The 26,542-nt window shown below is 41.7% G+C and overlaps 2 protein-coding genes across 6 annotated transcripts; one reads left to right on the top strand and one right to left on the bottom strand.

The window, feature by feature from the left end:
• Positions 1–616: 616 nt before the first annotated feature.
• On the top strand, positions 617–7,446 carry rab24 (RAB24, member RAS oncogene family). The gene is made up of 9 exons (XM_042091970.1): positions 617–908; positions 2,015–2,150; positions 2,480–2,548; positions 3,259–3,337; positions 3,626–3,693; positions 3,779–3,878; positions 4,323–4,373; positions 4,760–4,819; positions 5,159–7,446. The coding sequence occupies exons 2-9, from the start codon at positions 2,034–2,036 to the stop codon at positions 5,221–5,223; spliced, it is 609 nt and encodes a 202-aa protein (XP_041947904.1). The 5' UTR covers positions 617–908; positions 2,015–2,033; the 3' UTR covers positions 5,224–7,446.
• Positions 7,447–7,757: 311 nt separating this feature from the next.
• Positions 7,758–25,293, bottom strand: nsd1b (nuclear receptor binding SET domain protein 1b). 5 transcript variants are annotated; one of them, XM_042091942.1, is made up of 23 exons: positions 24,949–25,293; positions 23,366–24,182; positions 22,671–22,806; positions 22,379–22,551; positions 20,345–22,187; positions 20,062–20,192; positions 19,723–19,957; positions 19,417–19,517; positions 19,178–19,220; positions 18,837–19,009; positions 18,609–18,740; positions 18,191–18,314; positions 17,643–17,843; positions 16,446–16,625; positions 16,150–16,306; positions 15,817–16,022; positions 15,493–15,605; positions 15,044–15,313; positions 14,812–14,928; positions 12,176–12,317; positions 11,714–11,820; positions 11,231–11,435; positions 7,758–11,123 (listed from the first exon to the last, which is right to left on the bottom strand). In XM_042091942.1, the coding sequence occupies exons 2-23, from the start codon at positions 24,161–24,163 to the stop codon at positions 10,591–10,593; spliced, it is 6,120 nt and encodes a 2,039-aa protein (XP_041947876.1). In that variant the 5' UTR covers positions 24,164–24,182; positions 24,949–25,293; the 3' UTR covers positions 7,758–10,590. The 5 variants fall into 5 exon arrangements, with proteins under 5 accessions (XP_041947876.1, XP_041947877.1, XP_041947874.1 ...); XM_042091943.1 differs by having other exon boundaries at positions 11,231–11,429; positions 15,817–16,025; XM_042091940.1 differs by having other exon boundaries at positions 15,817–16,025.
• Between the last annotated feature and the right edge of the window lie 1,249 nt (positions 25,294–26,542).

Raw genomic sequence — 26,542 nt, forward strand, 5'->3', positions numbered from 1 at the left:
GTAATCATTCGTGAAGAAAGCACTAACCAATGACCATACTTTTTTTTGTCTCGGATGAAAACTCATTTTGGGGGTGGAAATGACTTGATCTGCGAATAAATTATTATAGTTACAAAATTGATAGCCTACACACAGTAGAGTATAACCTAGTTCTACCTACCTGACGCAAGAGGTGATGATGATGCTGGGAGCTGGAAATCTTAACAGACAATATTATCATTCAATTAAATTATATGTTTTAAAATGTTAGGAGTGGGCTGAGTTATATGGGGATATCCTTACAGCTGTGACAGCAGGCAACATCTGCTCAAATCTGTAAAAACCATCATAGGAGAATCATTTGATCAATCCTGCTTCACGTGGGCTAGTGAGCCGCAGATCAGGAAGGAACAGAGAAAACACAAGATGCTCCTCTTTCCAAAGTGTGTCAGATCTTGTATTTTCCTTCCTTCTGAACACCTGCCTAAATCCCAGATATTCTAATTCTTTCAATTCTCAGTTAAACTGTGAGCGGTACAACTTGACATAAAAGAAGAAGAGAAAAAAAAACTGCATCGTTACAAAAGACTTTTGACATTAGACAAGGTTTGGAGCCTATGGGCTTCCGTCGCTATTTCTGTTCTTGCATTCTCATGTTTTTGGTTCCTCTTGAGCAGTCCAGTCACAGCCCCATGGTCACAGCAGTAGTCTATCAGACTGCGCTCTTCCCACACTTTGTTCGAGTGTTTTGAATCAGTTGAATAGCTGTTATCTTTTAAGATGTGGAGTTAATGTAAACGGAAGCTGTTTTAGGAGCTGACCCATGTTCAGCTCGTATAAGAAGCAGTATTAAATAGTTCGACGCTAGCTGAACGGCTAGCTAGCAAACAAAGCAAAACCCAGCTAGTCGGAATCCCTGTCAACGAAAGGTAAATAATGGTTTTAATTGTACACTTAAAGTAAATTTAAATTGATCTCTTTTAATGTGATAACGAGACCTAACGCATATCACAGTTCCAATCATCTTGCCTCCATATGATCAAAGTTGGTATGCTAACGTTAATGTTTGAGGCCAGTAACGTTAACGTTAACGATGTCAAATATGAATAATAACGTTGCATTAACGTTACTTGTCCGATTGCCATTGTCGAATAACTTCACATTATTAGTTAAAAGCTGTTCTGTCAGTTTCATGTTGCAAATTGAAAAGGTAACTGTTTGCGTTGACATTGCATATCCAAGTCAACAGGCTAAGCTAACGGTAAGTTAAACTAGCCTTAACAATCGACCCAGTTCAAGCTGTGTTGCTATTAACGTTGACGTTACAAACATGTTCAACAAAGATAACTAACTTTATCGTTTAGCTAACCACCAGTACGTTGTAGGTCTTCGGCATTTTAAGCACTCTTCAGTAACGTTAGCCAGGTGGTGATGTTGGAGCGATAAAGTAACGTTAACGATAGAAAAAGATAAGTCACCATTATTGTTAGCTTGTTAAAATGGTCTTGAGGTGGCTAGCCAGCTGCCAAGTTATTCCTACTCCTTATATTGGCTAACTTAGCACGCAAGATGCATCTTAAATGTTTAGATGATTGCTTAATTAGCAAGTTGTACAGCTAATGAACTGCAACAATCAACCATGTGGTCAATGCGACGTTACTGTCAACAGACTGTTTACCTGTTCTCAGATTTCCATCATGAGATTTCACAAGTTGGCCAACAAGTTGGCTGTTGTACACTGATAACATTAACTGATTATGTGAAGACCACAAACGAAATGGCAGTGTCTCGGTACGGCTCCTCTGGCCAGCTTGGTACTCTGTGTTCAGAAAAGTAGAGGAACCAACATCTTCTGCTTTATCCTTGTCTGTTGAATTAGTGCTGTAAATTATTATGGGAATAAGCGTTGCCTTAAAACATGCTAGACGTGAATTTGTTATGCTTCTTACAGTAATGTTACTTTGTTTATGTAGATTTGTGGGTTCCTTCTAAGGGAGTGTCATCACAATGATTGTTTCGCCTCTCCTCTCCTCAGGGAAGACATCTTTCTGACCATGACAGCGATGCGCGTGGACGCCAAGGTGGTTATGCTGGGAAAAGAGAGTGTTGGAAAAACCAGTCTGGTGGAGCGATACGTCCACCACCGTTTCCTTGTTGGACCCTATCAAAATGTAATGGCTAAGAATTTAGTTATCCTACTTGCTTGCAAGGATATGCAGTAGGCTCAGTTGTATGTCAACACTAATCTAATTCACTTGATACATTATGAGAGTCCCAGGCAGTGTCAAATATTCCAGTCAAACGTGAAGTTCCCCTTTTGACAAGTTCACTGTTGTATTTGAGCATGACCAAAGTTTTGCCAAAGATGATGAGCAACTTTACAAGTTGGGATTAACCATTCTGGCGACAGAAATACATTTCCAGAGACAAGATAATTGAATGACTAAAATGCCATGTTCGTGTAAGAAAAATAACTTTCATGTTTAATTTCATTTCATAGACGATTGGAGCTGCTTTTGTTGCCAAGCCAAACCATGTAGGAGATAAAGTTATAACTCTAGGAATATGGGTGAGTGTCATATAAGCTACTTTCAGATTATCGGCAGCATTTGACCTAATTCTCATTTTTGCATGTGACCCAGCTGTGACTTCCCAGCTGTGACTTCCCAGTTGCTTTCATTATGTGATTTAAGATGGGAAACAAATATGATCAGACTCAATGGTTTAAAACTGCTCAGTGACAGAAATGTCTAAATATATTTGTACTGTAGTATGTTTGTGTTCAAGTCCATAATGTGTCATTGACATTAGACTCTTAAGTAGCTAGGTTTATGAAACAGAGGTATAGTTAATTAGTACTACCTACAGCTTGCTCTTGGTGGTGCTTGTTTATGTTTTTTATTGGTTTGGCAACCCATCAGTATGTTATACTATATGGTGGTATTTTTAGTACATAATATTCCAACAAGCCCCTGTATAGCTAATTAGATTCAATGTTGTAATGTAGCAGTATTCTAGTCAGGCATGTCTTTAAAATACTAGTGGATACCGCTGAAATGTCTTTTACATCCCTGTCAAGCATTTTGGCAGATGCCTCCATCCAAATCAACTAAAGAAAGTGTACTACAACATATAAATTGTGTTAGTATGTCTCCCCCTCTTGGAACATGATCCCATGACCTTCATTTGGTAGAATATAGAGTGGTGGCTATGCAGCTGAGTTACAGGAACATGTTACAGAGGTTTTGATGAGCTTACCTTTGCCTTTTTGAATGATAGGACACAGCGGGATCAGAGCGCTATGAAGCCATGAGTCGGATCTACTACCGGGGGGCACGAGCAGCAATCGTGTGCTATGGTGAGTTGGCTTGTCACTGTTGCTACCAGATCACTATCAAAGACTGTGTCGTAGCAAAAGTCTCTTATCACTCTTGTTATGATTGTTAGGTTTGCTCTCGAGAAATGTGTTCTTCTACATGTATTTACATGTACGGTCTTTATGCTACTCTTTAGTCATCTAGCAACCTGTTTAATTTATATCATCTCTTTTTTAGTAAACCTTCTTTTGTGTTGGCTCTCATAGAATATTTCAACATGATTCAGAACATTGCATCTTACCTGTGATGTCACTTCCCTTTCCCTATAGACCTAACAGACAGCAGTAGTTTTCAGCGTGCCAGATTTTGGGTTAAGGAATTACAAAACTGTGAAGAGGTAATGTCACTTTTCTTGTTCTTTTTTGGAGGCTCTGAAATTGGTTTGACATTGTCTTTGACATTGTCCTTGTTGTCTTTTTAAGCACTGCAAAATCTACTTGTGCGGTACTAAAAATGACCTAATTGAAGCGGACAGAGGTGCTCGACATGTGGACTACCATGACGTGCAGGACTTTGCTGATGGTATAATTACTTTTCCACAAATCATCGAAATAAATTCTCTTTACTTTCATATGTGTGTCCATCCAGTCTTTCTGCTTAGACGAACTCTGGTGTTCCTGCATAGTCCAGGAACAGCGCTGGCTCAATAAATGGGATGTAAGCAAAGTGTCTCAGACTGAGTCATATACCAGTTCAGCCAGTCTGTCCTTAAGAGTGTTCAATTCAATTTAAATCATTGAATTGAATTGGACTTCATGTGCGAAGTTCATTGGTGTTCATGCTCCAACGTTGCTGCAGAAACACAGAAGTGAGGGTGTATTTGATTGGCTGCTAAGCTCAAATATCAGGACCCGTTTACCTAGGTTGTGGACTGGACCTTTGGTCTTAAGTGTGTAATATCTTAATTATCTGGATGCATGAGTCACTAAGTGGCATTACAGAGGCATCTGTCTTGTTTCCCTGCAGAGATTGGGGCCCAACATTTTGAGACTTCTAGCAAAACTGGAAATAACGTGGGTAAGTGGCAAAATGACAGCATGTTGTGGAATTTTCTTGTTCACTGTCAGTAGAAGCTTCTTTTACAGAAGAGTATTAGGGCCACATGAAAAGAAAATATTTTTGAAAATTCAGAAAAATCGGTTCTGAGAAAAACACTCAACATTTTTGAGAAACAGTCAGAAATAATTTCTGAGATTAAAGTCAGAATTTCTGACTTTGATTTTCTCGGAATTTTCAAAAAATATTTTCTCTTCATGTGGCCCTAATACTAATACTTTGGGTTCTCTATGTGGTAGTATACAGTATGAATTCAGTGTTATGAGCCTAGATATAAACTGACCTGAACTAGACATTTTTTTTGCAAAAACAAAAAAAGACAACTTGTATGTTTTGTTGGTCTACAGATGAACTGTTCCAAAAGGTTGCTGAAGACTATAACAGTTCATCGTTTGAGGTCATGCCTGGTAAGACAACCTTTTCTTTGCAGAAGCTGCAAGTTTACCAAGTTTAGGAAACTGACATTTGTCTGACTAAATTAGACAAACTATTCTGAAACAAAAAAAAAAAACATAATGGTATCCACTAACTTAATATTAAACTCAAAAGTAGACTTTGACTGAGCACCTTGAACAGAGATTAATAAGACCGTTATTTATTTTAGAGCTGCTGACGGAGTAAGTTACTCATCAAGCCCGTGCTCCTCCACTGAGGACACTGCAAGATGGTGTTTGAGGATGTATTTTTTGTGTGCTTCAGTCACAGATCAAATGCGATTGACCCATTTCTCTTATCTCTCTTTGCAGAAGAAAAAGGGGTAGACCTTGGTCAGAAGAAGGACTCGTATTTTTATGCCTGTTGCCACCACTGACTGATGTGGTTTTGCCTGTGGCCAGCCAACTACACCAGAGCCTCTTGCTCCCAAAGGGGAACTTCATTCCTTGGTCATACGATCTGTGCATCTTTTTATCGACGGCATCCACAAAAGAAACGCTGCCATTATCGTTTTGTGCCAAGCACCAGTGTTGTTCTTCCTTCTGCTTTTTTTTTTTTTTTTGGTTATCTCTGCAGTCATCCATGCCATGTTTTGGCAGGACAGGACCTCAGTGGAGGAGAAGACTTTTGTTGTATTGTACTGAGTCATCACTCCAGTTCCTTGCTCTCTTCTGTGCCTCCTCTGAGGCAAAGGTGTGGCGGAAGAAGGGGATTGGTGCCAGAGGCGCCACAGTGATCCCAGCTGGAACAATGCCCCTGTGTCCACCCTCTCCAGCGCCTGTTCCAGTGGGAGCACCTTCTGTCTGCTAAAGACTGTTTACTTTGCTCTCATGTCCTTCACTCTGCTTTCTGCTTCAGATACTGACAGTGCTATTTTTTTTCTCATTTCTATTTTTTCTTTTTTTTTAAAAATAATTCCTCTTTGCAACCTGTTTGCTTTCATTGATTGTTTGAACACTATTTATATCTCGTTTTTTTTTTTTTTATTATTCTGACCCGTGAATGATGGAGGATGACCATTCAGTCATTCCATATAGAGTAAAGTTTATCGTTCTTTCACCTCAGCAGCACATTTTGCTAGTTCAGTGTTTTATCCACTTGAGCTAACTCATATAAAATATGTTATACCCACACAAAGAAAGCTGTGAGTAGGAATACTTGTTCTCAAACCAGAAAATTAATCAAAAGGCTGTGTAATTTATTATTGTACAATGTTTCTCTAGTGCACAAGTTTTGCACACAAAGACCCCTCTACCAAATTGATCTTGCACAGCGACAGAGCAGGCAGAATGGGCAGTGATGAATTTTGAAGAATGTCGTGTTTAATGTTTACAATGTTTTTAGTGGTTTGTTTTAATTTAATTATACTTAAAGTGTGCATTTTGAAGAGCCTCTCAAGTATCTTTGTGTGAACATGTGAGGAAGTGGCTTTACTATGTGTGCCTCGACAGGACATGTACAAAAGCATAATCTAGTTGGTCGGAACAAATCGTTTCACTTTCTAGCTATGTTTACAGAGCTTAGTTTACAGTTGCTAAGATCTGGGACAAATACAGCATTTGAATGAATGTAATCAATGTGGATATGCATTTTTGCCTGAAAAAAGTTGCAAAAGATGCTCATTATTATCACTCCGATCTTGCACAAATACCATCTAGTCCTACTTCTGGATGTGTAGCACAAGATGAATTTCATGATTAATGTCATTTCAGCTGGATGATCTGAATGAGATAATTGAATATAAGTAAACCAGCAGTTGTCATGGTACAATTGGCCATGGAAAAAAATACACTGACAGAGGACAGGCATTCAAGTAGGCATCCCATGAAGACATATCATGAAGCACTTAGCTTTTGAAGTGGTAGCATGGTTTTCAGAGCCATGTGAAGTGTAGAAGGAAACTTGGGGGCAGTGTATGCATGTTTCTCTTTCTCTAAAACTGGATAGGACAAACTGATATCTTGGTCCCAGAGTGATGTGCACTCTTCAGTTTGTGTGATTTTGTCTAAACAATCCAAATTCTCAGTCATTGCCTCTGGGTTTCACACATGCATATCCGTGTATAACTGGTCTTCAAACAGGGTTTGACTTCATGGCCAAACTGTAACTTGTGCAGGAGAGCTTCAGAAAATGTGATCGATGTCGTGCAACACAAGCACAAAACGACGCTCGTTTAAATTCTTTGTAGTCTGCTTCTCTCAATTTCCTTTCCCCCAATGAATTTTGCTGGTGTGTGAAGCTTTGAAGCGCTGATGAGTCCCAAGGCTGTAGAAGGCTGTTCCTGCCTATGGTTCCTGGTTTTCAGGGGCCTGGATTCTCAAATGACTATGTAGCACTTGAAAACGGAACATAACCTGCATTACACATCACGTTCCATATCTCTACACTGCCTCTTTTGACATAGGATGGACTTGTTCTGTTATGACTGACACAAGTGCCACATGGATGGTTGAGAATGCAGCCCCTGGAAAGAAAAGCATTGTTCTCAGAACTTCCTCAATGTAATGAGACACTATGGGTTTGACCTGATATATCCACGTGTATGGTGGTTGAACTAGAAATGATGTGAGGCATCTCAAATAAAACTCAAAAATATCAAGGCAAGTTTGTTTTTTATGCTGTGAACATGTCATCTCATAACACTCACAGCACATAATAGTTTGCACAGTTTGATATCAGTGAATGTGACTGCTCTGTCACTTATTTAAATATAGAATCTTTAACATTTGTAAATTAGACAAGATATGCTAAATCTACATAATGAATTACATTACTCAAGTAGCTCAGCACACACTTATAAATTAAGCACTGAATATGTGCAAAGTATCCCTGTGTCGACAATAGGTGGTCATTCAGGAAACGAGACCAAAACTGTAACACTATAAGCTCACCCTGAGAAAGAACAGAAACTTGTGATGGCATCCTTTATTATGTACAGTTAGTTACAACACTCAAACCTTCTCATGTACATCTCTTCCATACAAAACAGCAAGTGCTTGACAGATCATCACATTATAAACCAAACTGTTACAGAACGAGAAACAGCAAGGTGGCCACATGACGTCTTTAAAAAGGCAGTAGGGAATGCAATGGTGTCAAATCTTTTGTAGAAACGACACCATGATACATACACTAAAAACAAGAGGGGTACTTGCAATCTATAGTAAGGTTAAGCCAGAATAGTCATAGTTTTGATTGCAAGTTCCAGTGTTCAGTAGCTCAGTCTTAATAAACCATCATAGACCTTTAGAGCACCACAATGTTTACTGAGTCATTTGCACCAAACGAAAGTAAATAAATATAAACTAAACAAATTGCATAAATTAAAATCTGACACAACATAATCATGTTCGTATTAATCAAGATCATCTAGATTCTTAGACCTCCACATTGCTTCCATATTTCATTGTTAATGACACTATATTAGGGGAAGATGACCATCCTGCCATGTCATCTGAACAACCATAGAAGACAAGATGGGCTCTGTGATTTGGTCATATTTTAACTTTCACAAGGACAACTTAACAGCAGGGGGAGCCAAACTAACCAAACTCCTGAATAAGAACACATTTCCTGTCCTCATCATTTGTCCTGCATTGATCAAAATTTCACCACAATTTTTGACAGAACAAACTTATGGTACTTGTTCTTAAAATGTGGTAACTGGAATGCAATGCAAACTGGAATGTGTGATACAAAAGCACCAACCTGCTACCATGAGGAATTAGCAGAGGTGTTCTCTCTGTCAACATGTTATTTAGCATTTCCTACACTGATGTCTTTCATAATTACACTGGTGCAAATACAGTAATTTGCTGTGTATTAGCCGCATTGTGTATAAACTGCAGGACAGTGTTTTATGCCAATTTAAAAAAACAAAAAAAACATATTAACCACACCTGTGTACTAACTGCAGTGCCCAATAGCCCAATGAATCAGGATCAGATCATGCTTTAATCATAAAGAAGAAAAAATAAATGTATTCCCATGTATAGACCGCCTCATGTATTAACTTTATAGTTGAAGAAATGTTGCACAATATGCAAACCTTGGTTAATAGTTGGGAAATTATGGCACCATAACCCTTTCGTTGGGCTCTATAAAATGCTAAAGCAATCACTGACTATATCCTCTGATAGGCATATTAGACTGGAATGCAGAATTGGTCAAATCTGTAGCAGTACATAGACAGTGTCAGAACATATTGTGGCATTTAAAAAAAAAAAAAAACTAAAACCTTATGTTATTTCATCTACAATATATGCTTGCTGATGGAAATATCTTTGTTCCTCACACAAGTACTAGAGATTGTGTCACAGAAAGTAAGAATGGATTTGATTGGTCTGTGCAGATATGGATGGATCCATGGAAATGGTGAACAAAAACACATCTGTTGGCATTTGTGATGAATGTGCAAATCTCTACATAGAGATGCCACTTAGAGAAGGACCAGTTTCGCTGGTTTTCTTCTCTGGTGGTAAATTTGTTGAGCCTCAGAACAATATAGTTTCTCATAGTTTGAACTTTTAGTGACTAGAGCAAAATGTCTGACTTTTTTCTTCCTCTTATCCAACTGATTTGAATCACAAGAAAAATTGCAACATTTGTGCCTTTAAAAAAAAAAAAAAACATTACATTCTGAAAGTCATGGAGATTTCTGAACTACTGAGTAAAACACCACCTCCCGTTTAACAAGTGGACGCCACCTTGTTGGTCAAACAATCTGGTAACATTTCAGTCTCTCCATTTCTGTCTATGACTGGAGAGAAAACAAAAATATCACACACACAGTGTCACACTCCACCATGTAGGGAATGGCAAAGAGCATCCCCTTGACATTAAGGTGCTGCCCACAGTATAACAGTCTTTTCTTTGTGCGTTCCAACTATCATTATAATATAAATATGACACAGACAATACACTTGCAATTTTCTTAGTGCTAAAATGACCATGAATCAAAACAGCAACATGGCAGATAATCTGGCACTTTAAAACTGAGATTAACAACAATGTTGAAGGGTGGGTGGAATGCTCCCATTCATGTTACAGACTATAAAATTAAAAACAGGATCAATCCAAGCCAAGGCTTTCGTTCGGTAATTCAAGCTAATTTATCCACAACAGCAGTGCATATATTTAATACAGATCCTCAATTCTGCATCAGTATCGTTATATCATGCCTTCTCTCCCATAATTGTGTGTCTTAAAAAAGATCATTTGTGGTAAGGCAATGGAAAGAAGCCGGTAGACGCATAAAGGATGACCTCAAATAGGTTTATGTGTTTGTGTGTGTGTGTGTTTGGGTAAGTGGTGTGTGTGTGTCTAGGTGTGTTTAGGTGTTTGTGTGTGTGTGTGTGTGTGTGTGTGTGTGTGTGTGTGTGTGTGTGTGTGTGTGTGTGTGTGTCAATATTGGGGGGTGGCTGGCATCACTGGGGCATGTCCCTGTCTGTCTGGGGGGTCTGCCTCTCCCTTGATCTCTTTGTCCTCTACACATCTCCTCCAAAAGGCATGACATGTAAACATGATTGAGAAGGATTAAAAAAACTATTGAGTCAATATGTGACAGCGTGACTGGGAGATGACCTGCTGTTAAAAAAGGCTGATAGTGACCTCTCCAAAACACTGGGATAACTGTTAGAAAGACCCATGCTATGAAACGGAATTGATGGAACGATGTGAAACATCCTTTTATCGATGTAGCTAGACTAGACTATATTGTACGTTCAGAGCACCTTATGTGGTCTTATGGTTCCTCTGACTCCCATAGCACCACCGCGTCTGGCTTCCCTCCTCTGCTTTGAGCAGGGCCTCTTTCCTCTCCCTCCTGGGGCTCTTCCGCGTCTCTCCTCAGCTCCTCACAGGATGCACCCGGGGTGTGGCGCGCGCTGTGGTGGCTGTGTGTGTCTCCGGAGGGATCGGGTGCAGCGGTAGGATGGCCTGCGGACGAGGGGGAGTCTGGAGAGGAGGCCGCTGGCCCTGGCGGCAGTGGTGGCCCGCTCGTGGGTTGCGAAGTGGCTTCGGTGCCGTTGCAGGGAAATGGGGAGGACGCTGGGCCGGGGCAGGAGGGAGCAGGCTGGTACTCACGGATCTCACCGGGCTCCAGCGGCTCGGGGCCACACGGGTCGTGCTCACTGCAGGATAGACGGCCGTCCAGCTTGGAGATGAAGAGTGTGCCGTCGCGGTGCTGGGCGCAGAAGGAGCTGGGGCACATCTCGCAGAAGGAGGCCGCTTCCTGACTGCACACGTCACACTGGTGCCATGGGCACTCCCAACGACCTACATACAAACAAACAAATGAAACTCCAACAAACAAATACGTTCTTACAAAATAGATCTAGCTGACCGATCCATGACGAGGAGGTTGTTGTGTGGGGTCCAATCACCTGCGGGTCTTTTGGTGAGGCTGAGACAGTCTGCGTGGTACACCTTTGGACAGCCTGGCCTCTTGCAGGACACCAGCTGGCCTGAGTCCCCACAGCTGAAACACTCGTCCTCCCGCTCTCTGGTCACCTCCACTTTGGCCGGCTTGCGTTTCAGTTGAGCCTTTCGTTTCTGCCTGCGCGCCTTGTCTTCATCACGGGGCTGGTTCTTACCAATAACAACAGCGAGAAATCAACATGGGAAAATGGATTCAGGTTTTCTATATATAACAAAAAGTATATAAAAGAGTAGCTAAGTTTAAGTAGTTAATTTTACTAAGGAGGGCAACTACGTATTGTTGGAAAGCATCTCTGAAATCATCCATACAGAAGTATGAAGAGTAAAGGTGTTTTTGTTTCCCTTAACACAATTATTGTTATGATAGCGCTCCATTTACACACTATAATTAAACTTTTTCATCTCCCTCTTACGTCTGCCATGCTCACCTTTGGCCGCACGCCAAGGAAACCACTACAGTTGGATGCCCCACATTTACACACAGTCTTCCCATTGCCCAGGCACTCTAGGTTGTAGTTGAATGTGAGCTCTGTGCCTAAAAGAAAATGTGTATTTCTTTTAAATAGGAGTGGTGTGAGGGAAATGGTGTCCTTGAAACAATTACATAACATAAACATAAACATAAAAATTGTCTACGAGTTCATTTCAAAGTCTTTTTGAAAGAGCTTGTCATAGCCTTGATCATCTACCAGATGACACGTACACACACACACACACACACACACACACACACACACACACACACACACACACACACACACACACACACACACACACACATTAATACACGTGTGGTCTGCAGGTTCAGGTCCAGTATCTTCCTCTACTATTGGACTGGAATCTCTAGTCTCTCTAGTGGTCATCCTTAATAGTGTGTGCTTGACACTCACCAGCTGTTACGTCTTTCAGAGCAAACAGTCCTACACGGGTGTCTCCATTTACTGTCCACTTCTGTGTCTCACAGTTGGGCTGGCAGCTGTGGTTCATAAAACGAGCCTCATTTCCCTTGGGCCCTGCATCAATGATTCGGTCCTGAGGACAGGATTCAGACAGACATAGAGAGAAAGAGAGGGAGAGAGAGAGAGAGATTCTAATTCATTCTAAAGCCCTCCAAACCCAAGAGCTAAACCCAGAAAAAAGTCCCCTACATCAGTTGTTGCAGAGACTAACTGCCTTGCCACACACCCACTCTGATCAGTCTCACAACAACACTGTTTTCCAAAAATCAATCAGAGTAAACCACATTATGAAACAATGTAAAGAAGCCTATTTGAAATATTGGAAAGAAGAAACTAAAAATCAAAGTAGATTACAATGCTATCTGGCCCTAAACCGAGAATATAAATTAGCAGAATATCTTAATACTGTCAGAGATAGAAAACAGAGACTGACCCTAACCAAGTACAGACTAAGTGACCACAAATTGGAAATCCAAAAAAGGAAGACTCAGAAAATCATGGCAACCAAAAGAACACAGAATATGTGGTTACTGCAAGACAGGTGAGGTCGAGACAGAGATGCACTTCCTCCTACAACAGGGGCGGGCAAACTTTTTGGCTCAAGGGCCACATTGGGTTTTGAAAATTGCCCGGCGGACCGCACAACACCCCCCGCCCCCACGACACACAAAATAAAATACATTTTTTATAGCCTATAATTTAGTATGAAAAGTAAAAGTAAAATGTGAATTGCTTAAAAATACTGCTAATTTTATGCTGTTTAACAAATGTATAAATTGTGCACTGTCGCTTTAAGACAGTCGCTTTAATCAGAGACTTTCTAATGTGGAGACACAGCACTCAAAAAATAGTCCATAGAAATGCATAGGGCTAGTTTGTCACGCCAATATGGCCGTTGTCTACACATATCCCACCCCTTCCTCTGCAAAACATCGACATGTGAATACATTGAGCCAATCATGTGGTGTGATGTGAATACATTGAGCCAATCATATGGTGTGTTGTGAAGACATCGTGGCAATCATGTGTTGTGATCTCGCTGCTGGAGCAAGATTGGTGTCGTGAAGCCTTGCGCACGCGCAGTTCGACCCAAAGACTGTGCCTGATGAGTGCCCATAAAACGTTGGTATATGGCCGCCGAGTGGAGGGATTTGCCTAAAAGGACTTTGCTTTAATTCACGTTTATTTCTCAATGATCTTCTGCCTGCTCCGCTATGGCTAGTGCTGTACCTACGGCTGGGCCCTCTCACAGTTTTTAAATGGTCAGTAGTGGGAACTACTGTTGCCTTCATGATTTCCTTTTAAAAGTTTCTTATAAGAAGGACATATCACTTTTCAACAATGACAAGCCAGAACCTGCGGCTCTCTCTCCCTCTCGTGAGTGCATCCCTCTCGTTCCCAATTAAATGGATCGCATAATGTTCACGTCAGATCTGCTGCAAAGGAGATAACTAAGAGTTAACTTAAGTTTAACATGATGTTATCTCTATTTAACATGATGTTTTGACATTGACATTGTAAACGTTCTCTAAGGAGAGTGAAAAGCAGTTTGCAGTAAAGCTAACCAAAAAATAGCGAGCAGCCTGATAACCAAATGAAATGCTTGGCGGGCCGGATGAAAGTGCTTGGCGGGCCGGCGGGCCGCAGTTTGCCCTCCCCTGTCCTACAATGTACATCCTTCAATCAAACAAGAAACCTTTTCTTCAACAAATTTAACTCATTTTAATGAACTTAATGACATATCAAAATTAAAGATACTATTAGGAGAAGGAGATAAAGCATATCTTGCTGCCCAATATGTATCAACAGGCCACAATGAGTGACCTATATCAACAAATAAATAAATACACACAGACACACACGCAGACACGTGCGCACACACGCACGCACACACACACACACACACACACACACACACTGCATCATACACTGCATTTTATTTTATTTTGCCTATTTATTTTATTCTTATGAAAATCTACTGACATGTATGTGTTCAGATTTATTGTATAACTGCTTTGGCAATATAAGTGAGCTTGCCATGCCAATTAAGCATTCTTGAATTGAATTGAGAGAGAGACTTTTTTTTTAGATTGAAAAATAGCTTGTGGTGGCAACACTCAGAACGAGATTCCTTGTACAAAGCCAAGCAAAAGCAGACCAAAGCCAGGCATTAAAAGAACATTAGATAAACCCTGAATGGTTGTAAATCTAAAACTGCTATTTTCATTGTGCACGGGGGGAGAAAGGTAATGAAGAGAGTCTGCCTCTTAATGCGGAGCTGCAAGTTGTAACTTCTACCTGTCTATTTATGATTCATCCAGTTGAGTTGACAGCATGTACATCTAAATCAAGCAAAATGTTTTTTAGATAGCATACATGACTTTTCTTGATGTGAAAATAAGCTTAAGACAAGATGAAGAATGAAAGTGAAGTTCTCTGTATTTGACTATTCCAACAGAAAGCTGTTTGTCTGGGAGCTTTCTGCAGCTAATATGGAGGAATCTCGGTGTTTACCATGACATGAGTTCATTTCAGCATTAACATATAAGTATTAAGCAGCTTCTGACCTTGTCCAGTGTCAGCATGTAGAAGTTGCCAATGTCGTTCTCCTGTGCATGCTTTATTCGAGCACGACACTCTTCCTCATCAATCACTTCCCCAACATACTCACTCACAAATGCCCCCTAAAAAGAACAAAATATCAAATATTTTAAAACTATGACATGGAAATAGTACCTCAGAGGAAGCAACTCTCAACTTCCAGCTGGTTCTTTAAAGTGTAGCTGAAAGTTGTCGAACCTTTTTAATGTCCGAGCAACAGCGGAGACCCCAGCCTCGCGTGAGCGTGCGGAAGATCTCCACCTGGGAGTACTGGCGCTTGGTGAAGCTCTGGTTCTGGCAGTGTGCGCCCGCCGGGCACACCTGAGGGTGGCACTCGTACAGCAGCATGCGGTTGATGCACTCCGAGTCGATGCCACATGGGTTCTCGTCTGACGCCTTGCAGTTGCACCGGGGTATCTCTGAGAGGTCAGCAGTGATGATCTGGACCTTGCCTATGGGCCTGTTTACCTATTAAATCGAATTAATGACATGTATGACAATCTAGGCTGTGGAGAAGAGTAGGCATATTGTCCCTAGCTTTCGGAGGCTATTCGATTTCTGTTACCATTGTATAAGTCATCCAGCCGGATGGGAATTGTTTTGGTTTAGTTCCCTGTATATTCCCTAGTTTGATGTTCATGCCATACCTTTATATGCCTGTAGGGCGGTGGCTTCTTGTCATTGCGCCTGTCCTCCTGAAGTTGCCTAAGCTCCTTCTCTGCCTGCAGCTCCTGAAACCGTTTGCCAGCTTCCTCAAGAGCTGGAGGTGTAGAGTAATGACAGAGAAAATGCACTGTAACATACTCATTGGATGAGCTTAGTGGCAGAGTATTTTTGTAATGCCCTATCCCTTCATTCCATGTTTTGATTAAGATACAGTCTGATATTAATACAAGAAGGAGAGGAGAAACTTTGTGTCAAAATCACACTGCTAACTGATTGAACCAATTGCCCTGCAAGAACTCTAGCACCTTTTTTGTAAGTGGAGTCGACACCTTTCCCCATTTTTTCCTTGCTGTTGGCATCTGCCTCCATGTATGGAAACACCCTGGCCTGGTAGGTCCACAGGTAGTCGTTGGACCCGAAGAAGTGCACAGGGAACTCCCCCAGGTCGTGCCTCATCCGTAGAATGTTGTCTGGGATGTCTCTGGGATGACTGACCTCTGCCGGCCACCACCTGCTGGGATGCAGACACATCAGGCTGAAGAGGACCATCTCAGCACGGGCTGCAAGGGCTCACCTCATGCATGCAAACACCTGTGCAGACAGACAAGCAAAAAAAGTTAACTTTTGTCTAAACTGACCTGTATCTGCCTACTTTGACCCAGACCACCTCCTGGTAGTGAGGTCGCTTTCCGGCACGGCAGTCATTGCAGAACCAGCTTCCCTCTGGCATGCTAATGTTCAGGCATTCTCTGTGGAAAGCTGCAGGGCATGACTCACAGCACAGAAGACTGCCCCCTAGAGGTGAGAGAGAGAACACAGGTAAGACAATTACCATGTCAATATACACTCACAACTGACTGTGAGTATTTTATGTGCCTTTTATTAAGTTGCTGATCTGGCCCTGATCTGGTGTCCAGTAGGCTTGAGGACTGACCCTCGGAGCAGACAAAGCACCAGCTGACGTTGACGTGCTCGTGGTTGCGGCAGCCCTTGCGGGGCACAAAGTGGTTGGGGCACAGGAAGCTGTTGGCCGTCAAGGGGATGCTTCCAGCTGCCATGCAGAAGTCATTGGCATGATAAGCAACTGGGCACCTCACACAGCGGGTCAAGTGACCTAAACAGACACAACAAAACACACACACACACACACACACACACACACACACACACACACACACACACACACACACACACACTCAATACAAAAATATGTAGACTTGATTTGGAGGCTCTGTTTGTTTGTTTGTGAAAGTGTGCTCAGATGACAAAAAGGCCTTTGGGCTTGAAGATATTACTATTTCACTGACCACATGCTCTTTTCTACTGTTGCTCATTCATTTGTTCAATCCTCATCTACTGAGTCTTTCAGAGATGTTGTGGGCCTAGGTCAAGGAAGCACTGATAAAAGAAAGACAAATGCTCACCAGGTTGCCTGCTGTGGTTGTTAAATATAGTTATTATACGGCTCTTCACAATGCAAGTAGAACGCTCCATTGACTTGAATGGGATTTCCCAAAGTTCTACTGGTCATTATTTTCATCTAAGGACCTCTAAATAATGGCCGCTGTCAATGGCAACCAATTTTCATTCAAAAGTGAAGGCAGACGGTTGATCAGCTGTGTTCTGTTTAAAGAACATTTGATTCAAGTTCAGTATGTGTTGTGAACTATTTGTTTCTCAGCAAAAGCCACAATGAAATGGTAACAAATAAATGTAAAAAGAGACATATCGTGGAGTTTATTTTTCCGTTTTGGCAAGTAGCCGTGTAATTAGCGGGATAATGTATAGAACGCCGGTCATTATTCGGAAAATAATTCTTTTCAGGGCAAAGCAAGACCCCTGGCCCGTTGGTGTCCGATTCGCCCTGTGGGGACTTATTTTCCCAATAATGACTAGCGTTCTATACATTATCACTTACTTAAGATATGGTCATTGTGGTGCATCATGCTGTTTTAATGATTAATGATTCATTACCGTTTGATTATGAATGATTCGTTACCATTCTGATTATTTATTATTTTGATTATTTGCACTTCATGTTGGGAGGTCTGTCCTTACTAGGAAGTCCCCAATCAATAGAATAAGAAGTCATTCCACATCTTGTCCTGCGTATTAACGGAGATAGACTCACCGCTGGACGCTGAGGTGCTGGTGGGGTTGGTGATGAAACAGGAGAGGCAGACATGCAGGGAGCAGCGGAACCCACAGGCCAGGGGCACGGTGGGGGAGTGCTCAATGATGCACTTCTCATGGTAGAACTTGCCACACGTCGGAACCACACAGCGCTGCACCGCATCTCCTGACTTCCTGCACACAAAACAGGGGTGCACACCTGTGGGAGTGGACACAAGCATGAGAGGAGACTCTGGGCTAGCAACAACCCTGCAGTGGACTTCAGGCTATGAAGCACAGACAGGATGATGTTGTTAAGTTGCATAAACAGCCACTTGTTTGGTCAACATCAAAAGAGCATAAGATATGTTTCCAAAGCCTTCCATGAATCCAACTAATGACTGAAATGAAGAAACATGACCCACCTATTGCTGGCCAAAAAGCTGTTTAGAAATGTGGGACACTGCTTATCAGAATACAAATAAGATGGCCCCTTAGCGTCCTGTTGAGTTTAAACCACAGTAAACCACAAGCATTCTAAGAGAGAATAGAATGGCACACCCTTACCAGAGCTACACTCTTGACAGACAAACTTCCTTTGCAGAGGCTCTGAGAGACCAACACAGCGTGGATGGAAGGATCCGTAACACTGTCCCTCACACATTATCAGATCCCCAGGGTTCTCACACACCTGACCAGGCACAGAGCACAAGACACCATATTTATGGATCTAATTATATATCACCACCACAGTAATCTTGGTTACTCACACATCAACACTGATTACAAGTAACCTAAACTAGAATGCACAATGTCTAAGAAGGTGTAAGCAAGCTTTGCTTTTCTGCACAGAATGCATTCTACCCTGCTGCCTGCTCTACTTTGTAGCCATAATGTTAGTTTTAAGATAATTACTTCACATCACTACATGGACATATGACATTGCAATTTAATATCATATCACTATAATACAAACCCAACTCACCTGACAAACATTCTCCCGAAGCATAGCTGTGTCACTTCTCTCTTCAAAAAACCTTTTCTGAAGAGCAGGACTCTCCGCAGTAGCAAAAGACCCAGTTGTCACCATAGAACAGTCACTGGTGGCTGAAATCACCTAAGAGAAGTCCATGATGTTGTTGAAACTGAGCAAAATATGATTCTTCATACCATTGATAGCCTAAGAGTGATGCTACAAGATGAACATACTGACCTCTGAGTTAAAACCATCCCCATCTTCTTCATGGAAGTCAATTAAGCTGCCACTTTCTGAGGCTCCGGGTGAGCAGTCTGGTTCTTTTTCCAAATTTAAAAGGGCTGGGGAGTCGGTTAGTCCTGGTACCATTGCTGTCTTTCCTTTCATTTTGGCTGAAAGCTGACCTGAGTCTTTACAAAGAGTAAGATAGTAACACATCTAATTGGAGTTCACCTTCATCAACGCCTTCAGTAAAAAATATAGGCAATTAACCATGAATAATACATGTATATATTTAATACTAGTGTCAAACCTGGTAATTAAGTCTTTATAACTTCTAAAATTCTAAGCATACAAACCTGAGATGATGTTATGACCGGAACTATTCTTCAGTGCTTTCACCTGTGAACGAGAGTGTGCCGTTAAACATTACTGAAGGAATGGCCTCAACTTTTAATATGGAGAAAAGTAAATCCAAAAGGTGGCATTCCCAAACCCACAGCTCTCTCACTAGGATTGATCTCAGACATTCATCACAATTTCATAGAGGATCAGATTACATGATTTCAAAATGAGTATCTGTGTTGACCAGCCTCACCTTTCTCTTTAGCGTTAAAATTGGCTCTGATTCTATTGAACTTTCCAGAAACTTCAGGGTGGGCTTCCTTTGTCTCTTTCTGTTCAAGAGTTGGCCATCAGCTGGAAGAGGATGATATGATTAATGAGAGTTCCTTACTTCAAACAGATGGAGTCCACACATAATTTCATGTGTTCAGCTGAATAAAAACAAAACTGAATTTGGTGGAGACCAAGAGTGCCCGGGGAACACCTGAATTTCATCTGTTAGTTATCAATATGATGATGAGATTATAATAATTAATGAAAGTTGTAAAGGTTTTCATACCAGACTCAATTTGCTCTTGATTCAGTACAGATCCTTCATCACAACCAGCCTCTGGGGGTGGAGTTAGTGTGCTGATTGGTAAGGCGTGGCATGTAGGGTTCTCTGTGATTGGTGGTGAAATTTCTTCATTGGTCTTCAACTCTTCTGGGGGTGGGGTTTGCATTTCAGGAAGTGACCTTGAGATTCCGTCCATTTCTTTGTCTGGTGCAAACCCTTCTTGATTTATGATGCCCAACTGGACAATCAAATGGCAGAAATATTAAAATATGACAGCAATTGAACATGCACATCCCTCTTGAGTTGTGTATGTTGTACATATCAGAGTCATTGATATTTTACCTGAGCTGCCTTTGCAGGTGACTCATTTTTTTTCTTTGCTTTCTTCCTTGTGGAAAAGATCTGATCATATTCCTCTGTCCATTCAATAAGTCTTTTGCTGGGTTTTCTAAGGCGTTTGGATTGTGTATGTGCTATGGATAACAAGAATTCAGAACAACATTGATCAGCTAGACACACAAGTGCATTCAGTTAGGTTTCAGTTTTGTTCTTAGTGACACCAAAATGAAGAACACCATGATATGTTTCATTTAAATGCTGATATACATTTATAAAGTCTCATTACCTTCTGTGGAGTTAGTTTGACTAACTGATGTACCATCATTTGAGTTGGAAACTCTGCCTTGGTCTAGACTATTCTTTGGCACAGAGAGTCTGTCACCCTTGAAGGAGGTGTTTGGTGGTCGTTCTTTCTCCCGACCACAGTTGTCTGTCTCTCTGCTGTCCTGTTCAAATTTCTGCCAGCGCTTCTTTGGGGCACTGTCCAAGAAATGTACCCCAGTAGCATCCTCTGCCAGCAGAGACTGCTCCTGTATGTGCCCATCCAAAGGAACTCCACCAGAAGCAAACTCAAAAGGCACACCTGGTTTCCTCTTTGATCCAAGTAGTCCACTCTTTGGCCCTCTTTGATTCACATTTGTGTAAGAGTACTTATACAGGCTGTCAGTCTGAATTTGTTGCGGCTTTTCTGCTTTCGGTCGGGACCCTGACTTTTGCTTTGTTTTTGCCTGTTTTGACTTGGATACCAAAACCTTCCTTTTTGGACAACTTTTACCCCTGGCTTGGGAGGCCTGACTTAGACAGGTCAATAGGTCCTCTTCTGGAAGCAGGGATGGTTCCTCTTTGATGAGTGCACTTGGGTTGTCAGGCTCCAATAGTAGAGGTTTGCCTTGTAGTTCCCGAGTATCATGCATGTCCTTGAGAAGCATTAAGAAGGTGCTGAACTTGTAGTTTGTGTCGGGTTGAAAAGACAAAGGCTGGCCACTCTCCTCATCCGTTAACGATTTGAATGTGACTTCTTTCATGTCAGTAAGATCGTCAACCATTAAGACTAACGGCTGTGGAGAGGCACCAGGAGGTTCCTCACACGCCTCTCCTTCCGTCTTCACAGAATTGGGTGGGGAGGAGATGGCAACTGGTTTTGTGGATATGAGTGAAGCTTCATCTTCAGATTTGATTGCACCCTCAGTGTGTTGCCCTGGAGACAGTGGTTCTACTTGATCTTTGTTTGTAGTCAGAGAGGTGGCATTTTGGGATTTGCAATCAGGTTCTGCTGTTGGCTTTTCTTTTGGAGTAAGTTTGGTACAGAGCTTTTCCCCTTCACTCTTTATGGGCGTGGAGCTTGTGTGGCCAGAGAGAGCTGTTGAAATAGCTTTATCTTCCTCTAGGGCTTTGAGGGCTTTAATCATTAGGCGACTACTTGCCGGGAGGCACTTTAGTCGACCCTTTAGGGCCTGCATGGACTCATCAGAGAGGTGTTCCAGACCTGGTGTTTTGTTCCCCCTCCATTTTGTACTGGGCCCTTCAAAAGCCTTTTTCCTGCAGGCTCCCTTCACAAAGGAGCTTCGGACGAGTTTTATGCCTGGACGGCTGCTGCCTCCAAGTGAATGCCCCTTCCCTGGTCTGCTGAACCAATGACCACCCTTCTCACCCAGGACCTTCTCCTCCTTTTTTATAACTGGTGGCTGAGTTGATTGGGGTTTAGATGGCCGTTCATTGGCTTTAGGACACAAAATCCTTGGTACTGAGTCAATATCTGAATAAGGATTATCTCCAATTCCATCTGGCTTCTCTTCAGTAGGAACATTTGTCAAGTTAAAGACCTGCTTTTTTGTAATCAAACTGTGGTTAGGACATAGATTTTTTCTGACTTGATGTATATTTTTAGAAATGTTTTTGTCTTTTGTTATCAATGGGTGGCTTGGGTGCAAGTCATCACCACCTGAATGGATACCACCAGAGGAAGACTGGCACATGGGAGTTGTCGAGACCTTGTCTCCTGGAATAGTGCTACTAAAAGTCTCATCTGAAACATCAGATTCACACATGGCCTTTTTCGGTTGCCCAGCGAATATGGCTTCTGCTTCTGCCACACTGGTTTTCCAGGGCTCAAGAAACCTCTTGGGTATCTAAAACAACAACATGGTCACAAGGATTATAAACACAAAAGTGTTCACTTTCCCTGACCAGACCCCCGCTTTCTAATCCATACCCTAGCTTCAACCGAGAATTAAAAGGGTCTATCTGACATGTTATGTTTTTCTCAAGAGTTAAACGTTTCTTAAAAGATTGTTTGTTATTTAATAAACAAAACAATTACAGTGTATTTGTAGTTTTTGTCTCTTTGTCTGCCTCTCCTCCTTAGCACAGGTAGATGCTCAAACTCGTGACCACCCTCAAAAGTGTGTGTGGCCTTCCCAGGCACCCAGGCCATCTCCACAGGCTCCCCAAATGTGCGGACAAAGTACTGACGACAAGGTCTGTCACTTGACTCTGAAAGTCCAGAGTACACAAACTTCATACAAGACTGTTTATCACACCGGTAATTTAATTAAAATGGTCATGTAAAATCAGAAACGGAAAAATACTTTCATTCATGCATCAGGTCATACCTTTTATTCTGTGGTACACTCCCTGTGTTGCATTCAGAATCACCTGACAAGGCCACCATGGTCTGCGATTGAACTTTGCCCATATTACCTCCCTTTCCAGATACTTCACTAGAAGACTCTTCTTTGGGCTGCTGGTCTGCCAGTAGACACCAGACAAAATGATGTTATATGACATCAAAGCTCAATCTCCAGGGAAACATTTTAATTATTCATACCCAAACTCTAAATGAATGATGTAATACGTAAATATATGCATGGATGTATACTCTAGAGCATTTTAGTCATTTTCAGTATGTTACATGTATAATTTCATTTTCTGAATTCTAATTTAATCTATTCTGCTGGCATACACTACCATGGTAAACACATCCCAAGAGATTTACACTGTCATGCATAGTTATCCAAATCAACTCACAAGGCAGGGAGAGTTGTGTGTCTATACATGTGTTTCCATGACTGCAAATCATTTTGCCGGCTCAGGTCAGTAGCAATACACACATTATTAATGAATAAACTACAATATAAAGTGTAGTCAACTAATGCATCTAACATTCTGTGTATAAACTACTTGTATCAGACATTTTCAACCAACAGATGGCAAAAACATCCATTGACTAATGGACTATGTCTCATGTCAGTAGTTATTTGGTCATTTACCATTTTGGAAAAAAAATAATAAAAACACCAGGACTTGCCATTGCTGACTGTGTAGGACTGGATGGCCCCCAGTCATTGTCCACATCCTCATCTGGACCATCTTCACATTCCATCTCTGTTGTTTCCATAACACAGCTGTTTTTGGCGGCAGCAGGTGCCCTCTGTTTGGCTACGATGTGCTTTGTGTTGGTATCCTCATCAACCATGTGACCTCTGGTGACCACAACTTCTGCTGTGCCACAGGTTGACAGTGAGTCATCTGACCCTTGACCTTTCCCTTTCAAAAGTGCTTCAGTGTCTTCCTCTGCCCCAGGGCCTTCATCTCCATCCTCTAATAAAATGGATTCAAAGTGCAGGCAGCGTTGGTTTACAGGGCCCAACGTGTGCTGTCCAGTGTTTGCATCAGATGGAGCTGATTGGCCATCCTTCTTCTCAGAGCTTGCATCAGGAAGAAAAGCTGCAGCCACTCTGGCATTGTTTGAAGTGGCCTGATGTGTGTGCTTAGCATACCTGCTTCTGCTCACTCGTTTCCTTATGTGTGTGTGATTCGTCACCTCCTGAATGTTCCTCTCAGGAAGAGGCAAGTTGGAGTGGCTCACCATGGAGGTCAGGTCCCGCAGCCTCTTCAGAGGGCTGTAAGACAGAGAAGGGTATTGCTGATTGTATTTCTGGACTGATGAGCTCTTGGATGCAGTGTGTGGAGTTTTGGACACTGCTTCACACTTCTCCCCATTGAGGTTGATGCAAGAATGATGTGCATCCACCGTTGAGTGTTTCTCTGGATTCGAACCGCTGTCCAAGGCATTCTTGATTTCTTCTTCATTAGGCTCAGTCATGTTGTCATGACATCAACATCTAAAGGATGATAAAATACAGGGGTTATATTCACTGTAATCATATATAATAGAATTCAACTATAAATGTCAAGTGTTTACAAAAACTGACATGATCATTCATTTAATTTGTGTGTCAATATTTATCACACTCACGAAATCTGAAATGTCAGATAAAATATTCAATTACCTCCAATGATGTAAAATAAAACTCTACTGTGCTGAATTAAAAATGGAGAATACTCTATTGCTGCGAGTTGGCAGAATGTTAAAAACATTTCGTGTCGAGGGCCATAGGCTACTTGATGCATAAGACACCTTGACTGTCCATCCCCTGGCAGGTCGAAATGTGCGCTATATTGCTAGTCTAAAATATGCGCTCCGCTCGTGGACTAAACCCATCTACGAGCAAATTACGATTATATGTCATTCATCTTAAACTAACATATGTCCCAGTGATTCTCAAATCAGTCTGTGATGAATGGTTGCCCGCGATATCCTTGTTATATATCTTGATAACACGCGTTTTATTAAGCTCTTTCTTGCCGCAGCTGTGCAATAGGGTGAGCAAAAGATAACGCGAGAGTACATCACCAAGGCACTGAATGGCTCACGAGTCGCTGCCTAATATACCTGATGACAAGTGTAACTCACAGGCTAACACGCAAGCACTCGTCCACACATACATGCTCTATCCCTAAACTCAATGGTTGTCTACATGGGTTATACATTTCTGAAATAATCGCATATAAAATATGATGATGAGATACATTCCAACGAAATCTTACCATTTAAACGTTTTCCATAACAACAACACTTTAAAATTCTTCAGTTTGGGGCTGGAAATGCACTTAATTCCAAATTTGTGAAAGTGGATCAGCAAAATCCCAGTATTACTAGGCCAAGGACCTCACCACATATCCCTGGCTCTTGAGCTAGCTATCACTCACCGCCCGCCCCTTTCAATATAAATAGACTTGTGAATAAAGAGTGATGAAAGCAATTCACTGCTAAACACCTTTCATCTACACAGCGTGCGTTACCCCTCTTGAACTATCATACCCTTAATACTACTTTTCGAATAATTGTTTCCTTGCAGCCGACCTGCCCCTGTATCTGGTTGAAGCCGTGGCTGTCCGTAGCTGTCTTCAAACAACCAATCCGCTCCTGTACCCAGCCCCCAGAGAGAGGGAGAGAGAGAGAAGTACAGTTGTTGCGGTGCATAGTTAAAAATCCATGTCAGTTAAGTGTGTAATGACATATTTTAATTGTCTGTGATTGACAGTCATTCGGAGGCTGCTGCCATATGATTTCATACTTAAAGAAATGCTTACAAAAACACATTTTTAACGTTAACGTTAACATTTTTAACTAGTATTATATTACATGACACGAGGGGTGAAAATGTCTAAGAAATCTACACGGAGGTGTATTTTAAATGCACTATAACATTTTGCAATCACTGTCACTAGGCTAATATACTATATCTGCTCCTCGTTCAGGCGAGTTTTAAAGTCAATTCCCTGCTTCAAAATGGAGTCTGTAGCTCTGAACAGGCCACAAAGTGTTAACATTTCGATTGCAACTGCACATAAAACGCATAAGATATCCACTCTGAGTTTCATGCGCGAGTTTGTGGTAGATGTGGTAGAATTTGTCATTCTCAAGCCTTATAACCCAAGTTGTAACATCTTAAACAACATAACATATAATCAGTCGAAACAAAGTAGATATTCATGGTAATTTGTGCCTTAATATAACTGCCCACAGGAAATGTGATCTGCCTGCAGGCAGAGAAGGCGCCTATGCGCGTTCAACTGTAGGCTACCTCACCAAAACAAAGAACAGTGGCAAATGTGGTGTACTGTGCCATATTTCTGATGTTCGCCCTGAATTGGTGATTTTATGAGCTCACTGGCGTTTCTATATCCAACAGAATAGAGGAGGGGTGTATTTGGTCACATCGTTCAATCACTGCCTTCATGTGGCCGTCGCGGCTAAATTTAGATAACTGGTGACGCAGTTGGACAAAATGCGTAATTATAGGTATTTCCGTCATGTTTGAAAGAGGAAATCATTGTGGTTAATTGGGAATAAAGTTTATATGAAAGAAGGCAGTCGAGTAAGCCTGGCCGTCTGTTTTAAAGGAGCCACACCAAGGGGCGTTCTGGCTGGATTCTTTCTTTCTTTTTTTATTGATGTAAAAACGGTGCAGTCGATAACATGTTATAACGTAAATGACACGAGCGAGGCGGACGCTGAGTACACTCAATGTCACTTTGGTCTGATGATTTGCCGACAACACTGCCACGCACAGCCGAGGCAATGGCGACCAAGGCCTGCGAAATGCAGCCGAAACAGCGCCCCCAACGGGCTGAATGT

Source organism: Alosa sapidissima, chromosome 5, assembly GCF_018492685.1.
Source record: "Alosa sapidissima isolate fAloSap1 chromosome 5, fAloSap1.pri, whole genome shotgun sequence".
In the NCBI taxonomy this organism is placed as follows: domain Eukaryota; kingdom Metazoa; phylum Chordata; class Actinopteri; order Clupeiformes; family Clupeidae; genus Alosa; species Alosa sapidissima.

What these genes read in the sequence shown, in the direction of transcription:
- rab24 (XM_042091970.1), top strand. Translation starts at nt 2,034, where the DNA reads ATGACAGCGATGCGCGTGGACGCCAAGGTGGTTATGCTGGGAAAAGAG. An exon ending in AATTACAAAACTGTGAAGAG is followed by an intron (nt 3,694 to 3,778) that starts GTAATGTCACTT and finishes TGTCTTTTTAAG; the next exon opens with CACTGCAAAATCTACTTGTG. An exon ending in CAAAACTGGAAATAACGTGG is followed by an intron (nt 4,374 to 4,759) that starts GTAAGTGGCAAA and finishes GTTGGTCTACAG; the next exon opens with ATGAACTGTTCCAAAAGGTT.
- nsd1b (XM_042091940.1), bottom strand. Translation starts at nt 24,163, where the DNA reads ATGACTGAGCCTAATGAAGAAGAAATCAAGAATGCCTTGGACAGCGGT. An exon ending in TCAAGAGCAAATTGAGTCTG is followed by an intron (nt 19,518 to 19,722) that starts GTATGAAAACCT and finishes ATCCTCTTCCAG; the next exon opens with CTGATGGCCAACTCTTGAAC. An exon ending in CGCCCTACAGGCATATAAAG is followed by an intron (nt 15,314 to 15,492) that starts GTATGGCATGAA and finishes TCGATTTAATAG; the next exon opens with GTAAACAGGCCCATAGGCAA.